The 16750-nt window shown below is 37.6% G+C and overlaps 1 protein-coding gene across 6 annotated transcripts in view; it reads right to left on the bottom strand.

Annotated features, from left to right (window-relative positions):
* Nucleotides 1-16750, bottom strand: part of PIBF1 (progesterone immunomodulatory binding factor 1) — a 203216-nt gene that overhangs the window by 180417 nt on the left and 6049 nt on the right. For all 6 annotated transcript variants that reach the window (XM_082434821.1, XM_082434820.1, XM_082434819.1 and 3 more), the window contains 3 exons: nt 13856-13956; nt 10701-10899; nt 7900-8019 (listed from right to left, as the gene is read on the bottom strand). In XM_082434821.1, the coding sequence (XP_082290947.1) occupies nt 7900-8019; nt 10701-10899; nt 13856-13956 (420 nt within the window). The remainder of the gene's footprint in view (nt 1-7899; nt 8020-10700; nt 10900-13855; nt 13957-16750) is intronic.

Raw genomic sequence — 16750 nt, forward strand, 5'->3', positions numbered from 1 at the left:
ATGCCACTGAATTTCTTTAAGATTATAAACACAGTGGCAGATGGGGGAAAAAAAAGGCCATATTACTCTTTAAAAATTTTTTTCCTCTTACAGCCATGTATAAAACAATCAGCTAAAGGAGGCTTCTCCCTGATAACATCCTATTTTAAATTGCCTTCGTTATAGCTTTCCCATGAACTCTTCCCTCCTCATGAACTTTTATCTTTAAGTCATTTACATAATTTGTAAAAATACAACAAGTTTATAAAGAAGCAACAGGTTTTAGATGTATACGTAAGAAATGGGTTTTAGAAACTCCAAGTAGTAATACTACAGCTAGTGTTATTCTAATTATATTCGTGGATGTTATAAATACATTAAAAAATATTAATTATTTTTTATTGCCAAGTAATGGCAATAATAATACATAAAATTAAAAATATGAAATTTAATTAAGAATATAAAGTGTTTTTGTACCTCAATAAATAAACAACAACAACAAAAGAGATTCGTGTTCATGGTCCATGAACCTGCCACATTAGAATCCTAGGTTGTTTATTAAAATTGAGATTCTTAGTTCCATCTTAAACCAAAACCAGAACCTATGAAAGTATCCAGGAATCTAAGCTTTAAGCAGTGCTTATTCAACTTAAATCTAATATAGAGAGGCAAAACTATTATTGTTTACTAATGAATTTGTCAGATACCCGAAAATAATTACAACTGATGAGTATCATCATAACATGTATCTTATAAAGGAATTTTAAATTCATCAGTTGGGCAGGATAAAAAAGAAACTTCAGAAAACAAATAGTTAATAATGCCCTGAAATAAAAAAACCCGACTAACAAGTATGTATCATTAATGAAATACTTCATTTTCATTCAAATAAAATTAACAGGATTATTCATGTATGAATACTTAAGATGAGCCTCAAGGTAATTTTGTGGAATTTTTCTCAATAAATGTAACTATGTTTCCTAAACAAGGAAGTTCTCTTAAACAAAACACTCTTCTTGCTTCCTAGTTACCAAAGTTCTCATAAGAGAAAAATATTTCACCATTTCCTCATGAAACTTAATGGCTTTAAGTACAGACTCATCAATGCCCTATATAATATTGTTAACATTTCTTTCTTTTGAAATGAAAGAAGCGTGCTGAAATAACTACAATAGCACAACAGCTGCACATAGCTTAGCTACATGTACTGGACCAAAATTCTGACCGGTTACAAAGAGATTTCATAAATAGGAAATAAACGTATAGCACTTATGAAAACACTAAGTACCATACACAAGCTCATGTATGAAATACAGCTCAAAATATGCTATAATTAGACTATGTTACTGATGCTTATAAAAAAACTCTCAACTTGAAGTAAAAGATGAGCCCTATTTTCCAGTGTTAGTATCCAGATATTATTTCCAAATAACTAAAGATGTGGAAAAAAATAATGAAAGAAAATTCCAGAAATCTACTAAAATTGGCACTTCAGGAAGAGCAACTTCTTTTTTAAAGGTCAAAAATCACATTTTATTACATTTCATGTAATAGATACAAACAAATCAGTTTTTCACTTCATATCTGCCACGAACTAGCAGCTTATATGAATAAAGGCACAATTAACTGTGTGCTTGTGGGGCTTTAACATCTCTGAATGCTTTTGTTAGGTGTAATTATGAAATCAGTGTAATAACTGAGACACCTTTGATCTGAAGACTACATGTTTTGCCAGAAAAGTTTCAATTTTTAAAAATTCTATCTCCCAGTTATAGATCTACTAAATTTTATTAGAAAAACATAGTATTTGATTGGTTTAAAGCAATGGATATGAAATAAGGAATATAAATGAAAATAAGGTAACAATGTAACACTTTGGCCTCTAGGTCAAAAATGACAAGATGTTTTGAGTAGCCCAAAACCGGTTACAAAAATAAATGGATATATGCTGCCACCATGTGGTAAAAAGAAAAACATTAAGTTCATTTTTGGAAAAGACAAAACTCAATCCAACAGTCTTAGTAAAGTGGAAAGTTTGTTTTCCTAACTCCCAGTTTTCAAACTCAGAGACATAACTAACAAATATCTTAGTTTCTCTTAGTAACCCACATGGAACTGCCACGATCCTGTCATTTTTGAGGCATTTATATTTGTCGGCTCTTACCTCCTCTTTTAAGTTTCCTATTAATTTACTACTTGTTCTATAAAATAGTAGTACCATCTTGTATTTGTCCTGAGTTTATCCCCTTGCAAGTCAATCCTCACCTTATGTGATTTTATGATTTTGTGATTCTATGAACTTCAATCACATTTTCCCCAGCTGTTGGTGTTCATTTGACACATACTAATCTTTATATGTCCTCAGATAGTAAACTCAGATGCCCAAATACCAGATCTTACTTTCCAAACTCTGAACTTTATGGCTATATCAGGAATTCAATAATTATTAATAGGTTAGTAGTGCAAACAATCAAAATTACAATGTTCAAAACTGTACATTTTGTTCAAGGTCTAGTGATGTATTTTATTTTGCCTTTAATATTTTTCTTCATAATGCCTAACGAGTCATCACCCCTATCAGTACAAAGTTAAACATGTTGAGAAAAAAGATTCTCCAATGAAGCTAAGATTCTTTTTAGAGAAAATAGAGGATTTCAAAGCTAAATATTTTACATGCACAAACTGGATTTTCTCTTCCTTCACTCGTGTTTAAAACAAAATTGTAAGGTGATTCCACTTCTGGTGATGGTTCCAAGTTCCCATCTGACCAATCCTACTGCAGATACAACTTCAAATTCTGGACAAAATATAAAACAACCACCTGAAGGCACAGGAAAGTGACCAAAATCAGGCAGATTCTGGACGGATGTCTTCTACGAGAGGAAGAAGGGAACAGCATTGGGTGAATTTCCTGGTCTCTCTCTTTTTTAAATGCCTTTTAGCTGGAAGGCAGGCCTACTATGTGCCAAGTTGGATGATAAAGGTACAACAGAATATCCTTCACCTTTCTAGCTTGAAGAACCAGAAAACAAGAGTTTGGGGCAACTCAGCTGCTCTAAAGTGAGGAGGGAATTCTAGAGACAGCCAGAAAAGGGGCACTCTTGAGTTCTGTGGATGATCTCTGCCAGATCTCTGGCTGACCTCTGAACAACACATGTGTAGGACAGACCCAAGCAGTCCTACTAAGGCCAAAACAACCTAACTGAAATTTGAGCTGCTGCCCAAGAGACAGAGTATCTGAGTATAAACCAGTTAAATTCCTGCTAAAACAAAAGCATCAGCACGTCAAAATGCAGTCTCCACAACATAACAGTTGCAATGTTAAGATCTAAATTTACTTGGTGATTTACATTATCAATTTAAAGTTACTCAGCCTTTGAAGAAACAGGAAAATGTGACCCATCCTTAAAAGAAAAGACAATCAACACAGACAAACTCTGAGGTGACTCAGATTTTGGAATTAGCAGACAAGGATTTTAAAGCAGAGATTTTAACTATTCTCAGTGGTGTAAAGGAACATGTGCTTATAATGAATACACAAATAGCAGAGAAATAAAAACTATAATAACCAAATGGATATCTAGAAGTGAAAAATCCGACTATTAAATTTTACACAAGAAAAACAAAAATGTATGTCCACACAAGAGCCAATGTTCAACTGTTTGTAGCAGCTTCATTTATAATGTCTCCAAAGTGGAAATAACTGACATGCCCATCAACTGGAGAATGAATATATCCATATAATTAAATATTACCCAACAAAAAAAGGAACTACTGATACGTTAAAAAGAAAGCAGTCTGGCAATTTCTCATAAATTAAATATGACTGGTGGATGGACAGATGGATAGGTATGTGATTAAGATAAGCATAGTGATATGCTAACGGCAGAAATTAGGTGATGGGTATACTGGTGTTCATTGTAAAATTTTTTTCTAGTTACCTATGCTCAAAAACTTTCATAATAAAACAGAAAAAAGATATAGTCTCTAGGGCTGGTGACCAATTTTGAATATGCTGATTTGGGGATCATAAACTGAGAGGTTACATAAAAGAAAACACACAGGTTATAATCAGTCTACTTATCTTCTGAGATCTTCCTCCAATTTGCCTTACTAGTGTAGTACTCTACCACTCAGAAAAACTTTGCTATCTGCAAACTCGAGATTTTATTTTGTGCTTCCTTTCCAATATAATGTTTACTGTTTGTTTCCCTGCACTCTTTTTTTTTTAATTTTATTATTTTTTAAATATTTATTTATTTTGCTGCATCGGGTCTTAGTTGTGGCATGCAGGATCTTTAGTTGCAGCACGTGGGCTCTTTGTTGCAGCATGTGGGATCTTTTATTTGCAGCATGTGGGATCTAGTTCCCTGACCAGGGATCAAACCTGGGCCCCATGCATTGCGAGTATGGAGTCTTAGCCACTGGACCACCAGGGAAGTCCCTCCCTGCACTTCTTTTATTTTTTTATATAAATTTATTTATTTTATTTATTTGTGTTGGGTGTTTGTTGCGCGCGGGCTTTCTCTAGTTGTGGCGAGCGGGGGCTACTCTTCATTGCGGTGCATGGGCTTATCATTGTGGTGGCTTCTTCTTGTTGTGGAGCACGGGCTCTAGGCATGCGGGCTTCAGTAGTTGTGGCACGCAGGCTCAGTAGTTGTGGCTCACAGGCTCTAGAGCGCAGGCTCAGTAGTTGTGGCACACGGGCTTAGTTGCTCCGTGGCATGTGGGATCTTCCCAGACCAGGGCTCGAACCCGTGGTCCCTGCATTGGCAGGCAGATTCTCAACCACTGTGCCACCAGGGAAGCCCCCTGCACTCCTTTTAAAACATAAATTCCATGAGGCCAGAGACCTCTGTTTTGTTCACTGAGGTATCCCACGCACCTAGAACAATGCTTGCCACATAATCAACGTACAGTGAATTATTTATTGAATAAATTTTATTCTCATAATAATGGCCATGTGAGTGAGGCAGATGTTACATATTCTCATCCCTATTTTACAGATGGGGACTGCAGGGAGGGATAGTAAAGACTAAGTTTTTTATCCAAGATCATCACACCATCGTCGAGTTGCAGAGATGAAACTCAAACTAGTATCTCTGAATTCCCCAGATACCAGAACAGTAAATAATTTAACAAAAACCAAAAAATAACCCCCCACAATATATTGTTAAACAGAATTTCTTTTAATATTAGATATTAACATTTATTCACTATATCCTTATAAAAAGGTCCTTGCTGGTGACTTTTCATTTAAAAAATTTCAGTCTATATTTTCTGAGTGTTGGGCAAGTTGACCTGTACTAGGCCCTTGACAGAGCAGAAGAATCTGACTTGAAGGGTGGCTTTAATACAAAAGTAATTCTATTATGTCTAAATCATATTCTCTGAGTTTCTAAGACCTTTTATTATGGAGATAAGGCATTACTTAATTTTCTTTTTTTCCTGAATGTGATTCAGTTCTCTCTTTATATTATTATTAAGTTCAGGAAAAGGTTTAAGACAGAAGATTATATTTTCAGCTGAGAGGTGGTAAACCTTTAAGAAGCAAACTTGCACATGGAAAGGTTCTGTGATGGCTAATTTTTTATGTCAACTTGGCTAGACTATGGTACCCAAATATTCAGTCAAACATTATTTTACATGCTTCTGTGAAGGCATTTTTTAGATGAGATTAACATTTAAATCAGTAGACTCTGAGTAAAGCAGTTTACCTTCCATAATGTGGTGGGCCTCATCCAATCAGCTGAGGCCTCACTAGAACTAAGACTGACCTCTCCTGAGCAAGAAGGAATTCTGTCAGCAGACTGCCTTTGGATTCAAACTGCAACCCTCCCTTGAATCTCCAAGCCTGCCAGCCTACCCCATTAGATTTTGGATTTGCCAAGCTTCCACAATCACAAGAGCCAATTCCCTAAAATATACGTCTCTCCATATATATTTACATATCCTGTTGGCTTTGTTTCTCTGGAGAACCCTAACACAAGTTCACAAACAAAACTGCTTCTGTGTTCAAGAGGTATTCATGCACTAAAAACACTCAGGAACTCTATGAGTGAAACCAGTGTTAATTTTCTATGCTTTCTATACTAAAGGTGTTAGTAAGGTTGAAACAAACTAAAATCTGGGATACAATGCCATTACTGACCCTTGAGAGTAGAAAGACTTGCTTTACCACACAGTAAAAATATGTCACATACTAACGATAATTTTAGAGATCCAAGCCTTTTTTTTTTTTTGGTCCAAAGAATCCTTTGTTCAGGAGAAAGTACTCTTAGAATCCCCAAATGTCAAAAGTGACTAAAATAGAGGTGGTTTGATAGAAACAAGGATAGAAAGCTCCTCCAGTCCTCCCTCTAAAAAATAAGAAGTCCTTGGGCTTCCCTGGTGGCGCAGTGGTTGAGAATCTGCCTGCCGATGCAGGGGACACGGGTTTGAGCCCTGGTCTGGGAAGATTCCACATGCCGCGGAGCAACTGGGCCCGTGAGCCACAATTACTGAGCCTGCGCGTCTGGAGCCTGTGCTCCGCAACAAGAGAGGCCGTGATAGTGAGGGGCCCACGCACCGCGATGAAGAGTGGCCCCCGCTTGCCGCAACTAGAGAAAGCCCTCGCACAGAAACGGAGACCCAACACAGCCAAAAATAAATAAATAAAAAAAAAAAAAAAAAAAAGGAAGTCCTTGAGGAATGCTGACATACCATAAGGTGCTGCAGAACTAAGCCTGAAAACTTATCTGTCCTGTCCTTAATGAACCCTGTGCCACACCGCCACCGCTGCTGCCACCACCATCACCATCCTGGGCATTCTACAGAGACAATGGAGATTAAATGATTTGCCCAAGGCTGCAAAATTAGTTAGTAGCCAAACTGAGGTCTTCTTTGTCCTTTATTATTTTGACTTTAGATGCAAATTTTTTAAAAGTTAAGGGCTATTTTTCTAAATGTGCAAAACAGTTTACCTGCACAATGTGGCAGGCTAGCAGCAGGAAAAAACCACCATACTAGACCCCTGTGGTAGGGTTCACATCAGCACATCGGCCTCTCTGGCATCGCTCCTGATGACTTCAATGCTCCTGTGAGCAGAAAGAAGCGGAGTCTTCATTTGCCTGTAATACTGGCTCTATATTAATGACCGAAGTAGATTCCGTCCAGCACTAACAGTGCAGCAAATCAGAGCATCAAAATATAAATTAAATCATAATTGTTTATTTATGGACAACAGATCTTTGGTAAAAGTTGCCCTTGAAATAGGACACAAAATAGTTATTTATAGGCAGCCTTGCTAAAAATCACATTTTTACTTTGAAACAGAAATGTGGGCAATTCAATGAAGTAAATGGACAAATAGTATTATTTTCTTCATTTGACAGAGCAGGAAACATTGAATGACTTGTTCAAGGTCACACAAAGAATGAGTGTCCAGATATCATCTAAGGTATAACTCCAACCTACTAGAACCTGAACTCTGGAAGGGCAGACACTGTCTCTCTTGTACTCACTGCTGCCAGCACCTAGCACAGCACCAGGCATCACTGGCGTGCATGCTAATATTAGTGCATGTGCTCTGAACAGGTATTAGGAGAGCTAACTGTATTTGATGAAGCGGCAAAATGACTGATAAATGCACAGGGGCTCCCTTTCTTATCACCAACAAGGCGGATCTGTAATGAAGAACTGAGAATGAAATGAGTTACAACAACAAAACACTCAGCCGGGGATTACGGTCAATATCATGGACGTACCCTGCCAAAATAAGATGGCTATTTCCAGTCTCACCTCCTTCCCACTACTTATGAAGAATCACAGCAGTCAGCACCCCCGAGTTCCATTTTCCTTTCACTGACTTTCATATTCCCTATCACAGATCTTAAGGACCTCTTGAAGTCTCTTCACACCAGGGATCAAAATTATACAAACCTCGGTCAGTTGTTTCAGTTGACCCTTGTTTTCACTTAATTCTTCTGCCAGGTCTTTCTTTTTCACTTGTAGTTCAGAGATTTCCTTTCTTAATGGATTCACTAGTTCATGGAACCGAATCTTTAAAAAAAAAAAAAATCAAATTAATAAGCAGTCTCGAAACCCAAACTACAATTAAAATTGGCTAATTAATAGCACTCTCAATCATCAGTAATACAAGGAAAAGTATTAAGATAATAAAGGAAAGTGTTAAGGAGTTTCAGATTATATGCCTGTACACTAAAGTTTTGTTTGTACAAAACTGATACGAGACGGTCTTTAATTGTCCCTGACCACTAATAACTTCATTAAGTCTTAATGTTCATTTAAGTCCCTTCAAGGCCAGATTATCTATAACTCCCCGCCTGTGACACAGTCTCTCTTTCCTCTCTTCTATCCGTACTCCGTTTTCTCCTTACTCCTTACCTCCCACTATTGCTCACTCCACACTATCCGCTTGTTATTTCCTCAGCACATCAAGTGTTCGAGAGTTTTGCTCTTGCTGTTTCCTCTGACAGAAAAGCTCTTCTCACATATAAATGTACGGCTCATGCTTTCACTCCCTTCAGGTCTCTGACCAGACATCACCCTATCAGTAAAACCCTCCGACTTCCCTAACCAGATTTTTTTTGGGGGGCCGCGCCACCTGTGGGATCTTAGTTCCCCGACCAGGGATCGAACCCAGTCCCTTGGCAATGAGAGCACGGAGTCCTAACCCCTGGACTGCCAGGGAAGTCCCTCCCCTACGCTGATTTAAAATAGCATCCTCACTCTTCATTCCTACTCTTTTCTCCACAGCATTTATGACAAACGTTCTACATATTTTAATTTATTGTGTGTGTTGCTTCATTGGAATGTAAGCTCTGTGAGGACAGGAATTTTTGTCTGGTTTGTGCACTGCTCTATCTCCCATGCCTAAGTATAGGAAAAGCCTACACCCTAGGTTCTTGGTGAAGTCTACTTACTACCACCGCTGTGGAAGGGATAATCAGGATGAATCAGGAGGTATTTTCATGTCACTGTTCCATTCAGTTCAGACCTCTCTTCCCACTCGTAATTCTCTCAGGGGAATTTGCCTGCCCTAACTTAGTAAAGTGTTCCAACTAACAAGCTCCTACAAAACTAAGCTATCAGCAAATTAGGAGAGGGCAATTAGGGACTATTTATTGTATAGGCATACAATCTGAAACTCCTTAATGTATTGCTGTATTGCAGGAGTACCATATTTGGGAAGAGGCAAGTCCTAAGGCTAGTACTTGACACAATGAACCCGTGTATAATTAACCAGTTAGGACGGTACTGTCTGAAAACAAAAGATAAGACAAGGAACATTAACAGATCAGAGAACAAAAATATGTACGCCTGCCACTAATGGGATACTTTCCATCTACAATGGATAAAGCCTCAATGACAGCACTTGAGATATTTAATTGGTTTTGGACAGTACTTTGGGCAGAAGAATTATGTTCAAGCTACGTTAAATAAAAAGCTGGACAAAAAACAGTACTCCATTTTGTAGGAAATCATTAATCTGGAAGCCGTATCTAAATGAGAACCAAGAATAGCAACCACTAGAGCAAAAAGAATTGATAATATTTATTATGTGTTTACGATGTTCTAAGCACTGTGTTAAGCACTTTACATACAAATTCACAGTTAATCTTCACAATTACCTCAATAGAAAGTTGCTGTTATTATTATTCTTTTTTAATTGAAGCACAGTGGATTTACAATGTTGTGTTAGTTTCCACTATACAGCAAGGTGATTCAGTTATACATATAAATATATATACATATTCTTTTTCAGATTCTTTTTCATCATAGATTATGACAAGCTATTGAATAAAAGGCACTGTTATTATTATTAACCTTTTTACAGATGAAAAAAATACAAGCCTCTTAGGGTGAAATGACCTCTGTATATCACAAACTTGCAGTTTGTATGAGATGCGTGGTCCTGGGAGCCCTGGTCCCACCCTGCCACTCTGAGACCCTTTCAGGAAATCCATGTGACCAAAACTATCTTCCTAGTGATACTAAGATTTTTTGCCTGTTTTAATCTTATGCCCATTAAGTGTCTGCCGGTGGCTACATGATGTGTGATGATATCATCGCCCTTAAGGCTAATGAAGTGTGTACTTGTGTATTCCTGTGTTGTAAAAATTTCTCAGTTTTAATTTCGAATATGGTAAACATTAACAGATATAGTCTATATAAGCAAAATCTCTTTGGGGTCCTCAATAATTTTTAGAGTGTAAATGGATGCTGATATCAGAAAGATTTGAGAACACTGCCATAGATCAATCCTTTGTACAGACTTGTGTAACCAACACTGCAGTTGAGATCCTGACCTAGATCTGTAACGATCTCCCTCATGCTGTCCCTTTATGATCACACCACTCCCCTCTACTCTAATGTCCCTAACCCCTGGCAACCACTGATCTGTTATCTCTATAATTTTTCATTTGAGAACATTATAAACTGCCACAGTTTATGATAAAATAATTCATTTCTATGGATTATCCAGCCATTAACTTTAGAGCCCTATTTATTGCTTGACTTTGGAGGTCAATGGCCAAGACCCTTTAAAATTTGGTGATCTGAACACCATTCACTCACTACCTTCAGATCAGAGCCACAGAGCCATAAAATAATTTATCAATTAGGTACTTCAAAAGTTATGGCTACTATAGAAATGGCAAATTTTAGTCTGGAAATACATGCTTTTTTTTTTTTTTTTTTTAATGATACAAGACACTTACAGACACATATTCAGGAATTGAAAGCTGATCTTCCGGAAGACCTTTTAGTTTCATATATTGGTCTTCTGTCAACTCAAAGTCACGCAGGTTTCGACGAATATCTCCAGCTTTCTCTCTCAGCTGACGGTTTGTCTCTTCTAGTTGTTTCTGTCTCAATAAAATAGTTTCCATTTCTTGTTTCATTAGTTCTTGATATTTTCTACATTAGGAGAGAATGTATAGCAAGCTTAAAAAAATCACTGAGATCTAATTTTCTCAAAGTTCCTTTTTTATAGTAACATAGAATTAAGAAATGAGAAGCTTAATAGTATTTTTGGCTCCAGCTAAATGCTGACTTAACCAGTTAAACACGAAATGACAATGCTATACTAATTACTGAATGTGTAGCCACATAAATTATTAAATAGAAAATGAATGTTCTTAATAACGTTTAAAATTCAAATTATAAAATTATACATGTCTTCTCCTTAAGGTGTAAATCTTATATATCTGCTTTGGACCCTACTCATTAAAGTAATTTTCATTTGTCTTTATCCAGGTACTTCAAGGTATACCTCTTTAAGATGGCAACACTGAAACACCACAATGTATTCATTCAACCAATGTGGTAACGAAAACAGTAATCCACACATAATCTATCACCTTTCTCAAGGAATACATGTAGTACACATTGTTAGTTGCCGACCCCAAAATTCTGAGCAGGAAGAGACCATCTGATTTTTTCCCTCTCCTACTGTGTCACTCCCATCAACATACAAACATGCTGTTATTCGTCCTGTCTTAAAATAAATGAACAAACAAGCCCTCACAATTTTTGACCCCGTTTCACTGCCCCTTTTGTTTCTCAAAAGTTTTCTGTATGCACTCTCTTCAATGCCTTTCCTCTTAAACCCAAGCCAGTCAGGTGTGGTAACATTCAGATTGCTAATGATCAGTTCTCAGTTCTTTCCATCCCTATCAATAGCACTTGAGACATCTGATCCCTCCCTCCTTATACACTTTCTCCATCTGGCTTCCCAGACACCATATTTTTTTCCTTTTCATTTTTCTCCTATTTTCTTGGTGGCACTTTCTCGGTCTTATTATCTAGTTTGTCTTAGTGTTGGAGTACTCAGTCCTCTCCTCTGTCTGTGTTCACTCCCTTGGGGAATTCATCCAGTCTCGTGACTTAAATACCACCTATTTCCTAATGACTCCAGATTTATCTCTCTAGATCAGACTCCTCATACACCTCCACGTGGATTTCTAATATGACAACTCTAACTTAACATGTTCCAAACTGAATTCCTGCTCTTCTCTCACAAACCTATTCCGCTATGGTTTCACCATCTTTACTTTTTTTTTTTTAATTTTTAATTTTATTTTATTTATTTATTTTTTATACAGCAGGTTCTTATTAGTTATCTATTTTACACATATTAGTGTGTGTATGTCAATCCCAGTCTCCCAGTTCATCACACCCCCCCCCAACCATCTTTAGTTGACAGCAATTTCATCCCTTCATTTTTCAGGCCAAAAATGTTGGTACAATCCTTGATTCCTCTTTCTCTCCTAAACCCCACATCTAATCCATGAGGACATCCCATCAACTCTACCTTCAAAATATATTCAGAATCCAACCACTTTTTACCACTGTCAGCTATCAAGAGAATTACTGCAATAGTCTCCTACCGCCCTCTCCACTTCATTTAATTTGATCAATGCCTAAAGAATGAGAGTAGAAGTCCTATTATCCAATGCAATGGTTTTCAAAGTGTTATCCCCAAACCAGTAGCAGCATTAGCATCATCTGGGAACTTGGTAGAAATGCAAATTCTCAGGGCCCAACTCAAATCAGAATCTGAGGGTGGGACCCAACAATCTTTTTTCACAAGCCCTGCAGGTGGTTCTGATGCATGCTAAAATTTGAGAACCACTGATCTAATGTGATAGTAGCTGATAATTGGTCAGCTAATTTTTTTAAATATCAGTTAAAGAGTAAGATCTTATAGGGGCTTCCCTGGTGGTGCAGTGGTTGAGAATCTGCCTGCCAATGCAGGGGACACGGGTTCGAGCCCTGGTCTGAGAAAATCCCACATGCCGCAGAGCAGCTGGGCCCGTGAGCCACAACTACTGAGCCGGCGCGTCTGGAGCCTGTGCTCCACAACAAAAGAGGCCACGATAGTGAGAGACCCGCACACCACGATGAAGAATAGCCCCAGCTTGCTGCAACTAGAGAAAAGCCCTAGCACAGAAACGAAGACCCAACACAGCCAAAAATAAAAAAATAATAATAAAATTAAAAAAAAAAAAAGTGAGATCTTATAAAGGGAAAATATACCTACTTTACACATTTACAGCTAATTAAAATATAGAAATAAACATTCATCAGCAACATTTTTTACATAGGGCCCAGATTTTTTGTAATATGGAGATATGCTTTGTTTTTCTGTAAATCATTTTTCATGATTTCCAAGTTTGATTTCTTTACAATGGCAGGAGACCTTTTTAAAAGACACTTGGGAAATCTGAGGATACTTTTTATGGATTTGATTTTTGCCCCTAATCTCTAAACACCTCTTGCTTACACTTAATTTGATGATTTTTTAGTCACTCACTTTAATTGAATCTTTCCAAAGAATTCATTATAGTTTGCAAAGAAATGACATATGTTTTTTGTACTCATTTTTAAATATAATTTTAATTAAGTGTAAGTATGATTATATAAGTATAATAAGTATGATTGGCATAGGCATATTTGAGAGTAAACACAACAGACTCTGGATAATCACACAACTGAGCTGGAGAAAGTATGTAGGCAAACAAAAGGTACATTAACCCAGGAGAATTCAATGGGCCATAAGAATATATCAGTATGTTCTACAGAGCAAATGAAGAAAGGTTAATCCAGACAGCGAGTTAAGTGGTGGTGAGTTTAGAGAGCTTCCATTGTCATTTATGGTTCACTTACACTGGCAATATTTGTTGAATAAATGTTGAATTCTGGCTTTTTGTATTTTGTGTACGTATCAAGTAGTTTTTTTGTCAGTCTGGATGTAAAAATTATTACCGTCTTTGATTTAAGACTTCTCTATTTTAGCTTACCATCACATGCATGAATAGGTAATGACATAACTAACTGCTAGATAGGTATTGCTGCTTTTTAAAACTTTTACCTGGCATCCTTTTGTTGAAAAGTCAATTGGTTGTCTAATCTCAATGATAGTAGCTGCTTCTGGTGAAGTGCATCATTAAGCTTCTCTTCCAATTCTTCAATCTTAAAATAGAGGAAAAGGTAAATTATACGGTCAGTTTGCAAATTTATCGTTTAATGAAACCTTCTGTTTGTTCATACAAATGGTTGTTAAACTATGCTTTGAATCTGCTGCCTTATAAATGTTCTTTTGCCAGGCTGTCATTAAGATCATTTTTTCCTGTTAACCTAATCTAAGTGAAAAACCCTTTGCCAAATGGAATTTTTATGCTGGTGCCTCGCCCAGGTAATTATTTCCTGGCCAGACCCTGCGTATATACCTCAGATCCATCTGTAATCTCTGCCTACTATACATCTTCAATTGACTACATGGGTGATGCTATAAATGTCCAAAATGCACCTAGTCAACAACCTCACCTATCTTATATTCCTTGCATCTCCCTGGTCTCCAAAGCAAAAAAATCTGAGTCAGGCATATTTGATATATCTCCTCCATTGCTTATTCTGATCTGACATCATTGTTTTTATTGTTGAGTTCATTCCATAAAAAGCTGTCAAAACTATACCATCCTCTTTAATACCCATTGACAAGTCTTCAGTTAGACCCCTGTCATCTCTCACCTGGATTATTATAATGGTTTCCTAACTGGTTTCCCTGCCTTCAGTTTTGCCAATCTCCAAAACTATCTTCCTTTATCTTATCTTTTAAAAAGGCTATCAAAAATTTATTTCCCCACTTTTAAATGCTTCAGAGGATCTTCACTGTCTTCAGAATAAATTCCAAACTTCACGGCATACTATACGAGTCCTTCTTGATCTGGCCTTTACCTACCATGTCTCTCGTCACTAGCTTAAAAGAAAACTCTGTTCCAGCAAAAGTAAGTGCTTGCCATTCCCCCAATATGCTGTGCTCCCTCTTAAGCCTCCATGCACCTGAGTTCACTCTTAGACTATTTAAAAATTCTTTACTCTTTCCCTTTCAACCCAGGCAATTCTTGTTCACCTTTTAAAATATGCAGATTAATTTAACAGTCAGTCCTTAATATAGTCAAGTGAATTCCTCTCGCATCATCAAATTCTCCTTCTCTACTGAACTATTCCTGTCATTAAACAAACATGTTTTTGCCTCCCATTAAAAAACCCAACAAACCACACTCCCTTGATCCCACCACTTCCTCTGCTACAGTACCATTTTCTCTGCTCACCATCGGAGCAAAACTTCCATACGTTTTTTGTCCCACACTATTCCAGTAACAATTCTTGTCAAAGTTATGAATCCCATCCATCATGCCCAGTCCCATGGTTATTTCTGCCTATTTATCTTACTTGACAGCATGATTTGGCAGAGCTGACCACTCCATCCTCTTTCACCATACGTGATACTCCTCCTGGTTTTCCTCCTTAATTCACTGGACCCTCTTAAGGTTCTCAGGTTCCCTTGCTGGATTTTCTTCCTTTAACCCATTTCTAATGTTTGACTACTCCTTGACTTGGTTTGGGGTCCTCTACTCTCCCCAGGTAATGCCATCAAATCCCATAGCTTTAAGTGGCACCTACATGCCGATGTATATTACGTGTGTGTGCACGTGCACACACACACACACACACCCCCACCCACTCACTCCCTGGTCATGGACTGCCCTCTAAAGTCAGAGCGACAATTCCATTTAGGAGTCTAATGGGCGGGCATTTAAAGTTTAACATATTCAAAACAGAACTTAAACTTTATCTCCTATATCAGTTTTCGCCCAGCCTTCTATTTCTCAGTAAACGGCTCCAGGAGATGAAGCCAAAAAGTTAGGAGTCTTACGTAAGGCAACAGCCTAATACTGTCTTCCTCTTCTACCTTATCTGCTCTTAGTCTATTACTTCACTGACATTTTGAAAATAAAAATCAGGACGTGTCACTCCAGCCTCCTAAAGTCTGCAAGCGGCTTCTCTGATACGTAATCTAAAGCAAGGGTTAATATACCATGGTGATGGGCCAAATCCAGCCCATGTCCTGTTCCTGATTAGCCCACGAGCTAAGAATAGGTTTTACATTTATAAAGTTGTTAAAAGAAAAAAAAAAATAAAGAAGGAAGAATATGTGATAGACCATACGTGGCCTGCAAAGCATAAAATATTTACTGTCTGGCCCAGGCCTTTACAGAGAAAGTCTGCTGACTCCCTATCCAAAGCAGAAAACTCCCACTGCTGAGCAATGCCACGTCACATGATCTTGAAGATACCTTGTTTAATTGTTGTTTGATCATGTCTCTCACTTGAATGTGATCTCCAGAAAAAAGGGACTCTGTCATATTTACTGCTATATTCCTGGCAACATGTCTCAATAAACGTCTTAAATCAACAAAAGATAACCACATTCCTCATAATTACTATTTTGCAAATCAAGAAAACTGTTACCACAAGGAGAAACTTCCGCTTTTTTCAGGGTTACAACTTTTACAATTTTAACTGACTTTTAGATTAAGTCCCTCAACTCAGAGACAGTCAAGCTGGGGAGATTCACTCCTCCATTTCCAAGCAATAAAGAACCCACAGATCTCCAATGAGAGATAAACAAAGAGAGACTCTGGCATTTAAAAACTGACAAGCAAGAAGAATGAGGAGGAAAGGAATAAGGAGGTGGAATAAGGAAAGCGATTTACGCAGCAATAAGTGGGGATAAAAGTGCAAAGCTAACAGTCCTCTAAGATTAGGGAGTTTGGCCTGAGCCGCTTGCCTTCCAAGCGCTCTCAGTCGGCAAGCAGCTGAGTGGGGAGCGGGAATCCATGCTTTTTAAGTTTCCTGGGACCAACCTGCTTCTGTCAAATCAACATGGGTCGAGACATTCTTAGTAATAAACTGTACCACC

The sequence above is a fragment of the Balaenoptera physalus genome (genome assembly GCF_965194825.1).
Source record: "Balaenoptera physalus genome assembly, chromosome: 18".
NCBI lineage: Eukaryota > Metazoa > Chordata > Mammalia > Artiodactyla > Balaenopteridae > Balaenoptera > Balaenoptera physalus.